This window comes from Trachymyrmex septentrionalis, unplaced genomic scaffold (genome assembly GCF_001594115.1).
Source record: "Trachymyrmex septentrionalis isolate Tsep2-gDNA-1 unplaced genomic scaffold, Tsep1.0 C3524622, whole genome shotgun sequence".
Lineage (NCBI taxonomy): Eukaryota > Metazoa > Arthropoda > Insecta > Hymenoptera > Formicidae > Trachymyrmex > Trachymyrmex septentrionalis.
In genome coordinates, this window is record NW_017303825.1 from 1 (window position 1) to 955 (window position 955).

General features: G+C 45.4%; 1 protein-coding gene across 1 annotated transcript; it reads right to left on the reverse strand.

The window, feature by feature from the left end:
• Positions 1-7: 7 nt before the first annotated feature.
• Positions 8-952, reverse strand: LOC108746916 (the record flags this gene model as incomplete). The annotated part of the gene is made up of 1 exon (XM_018484061.1): positions 8-952. A coding segment is annotated over one exon (945 nt), but the record flags the coding sequence as incomplete, so codon positions are not given.
• Between the last annotated feature and the right edge of the window lie 3 nt (positions 953-955).

Genomic DNA, 955 nt, shown 5'->3' on the forward strand with positions numbered 1-955 from the left:
TTGTCGCCGTTGCTGTTGCTGTTGATGTTGCTGCCGCTGTTCCTGTTCCCGCTTCTCGTACGTTCTTAGTCGTTATCACTTGCTCGTCGTATTTATCGTTGCCATAAGCCTCAGTGTAAATGTCGGTCGTGTCAGTAACCGATGTGGTGTGAGAGTGGAAGCTTTGTGTGAAGTCGTTCAAATCGGTCTGCGACTGGCAACTACATTGTGATTGCGACTTTGAGTCGCAGTGAGTTTGCACGGTCAGATAACTCGTATGCGAGTTTCTCACGTCGTCGTACGAGTTGCTCACGTTGTCGCGAGAGTTGCACCCAATGTCATCTCGAGGATTCTTCTTCCATTCGTTTGATTGCTCTAGGATTGGATTCGAACAGTGAGTATTCTGAAGTTGGTCTGTTATGTACAAATTACGTTTTTTATCAATTCGTTTTTTCAAATCAGCGTTAACGCTTTGCCAATTGAGCTTTGCTAATTCATAATCGTTGTAGATTCTACCGTGAATATCTATCACAAAAATGGAGCTGTACCGTGAGTTAAGAAAGCTAAAAGATTCATACTCGTTCGGATTTCCCTCGTTCGCCGAGAAATGTTCTTCGTTGAAGTGCATGAAGCATGTAGGTGTAGGCGAGGGCGACTCTGACAAGAGTTCGAAGCTGGGTGAATCCCGATTGCTGTCGTGTCGTCGTTGCTCGCCAGTGAGCTCCTCAGAATGCGTAAGCGATTCATCCCTACTTCCCAAAGTAGGCATCTGAATAAACTCAAAGGCATCGTCGTCTTCCTCTTCTTGATTGCATGAACAAAAGCTGGTTTTATCGATATCAGAACACCAGGTATCTCTACGACGACCTTCGTCCAATATTTGGTGCCCGGTAACGGAGCAACTCATACGAAGCTCGTTCTCGAACACTCCCTTAGTTTCATCGTATGATTTTGGATCCACATGTAGAGGCAAGTT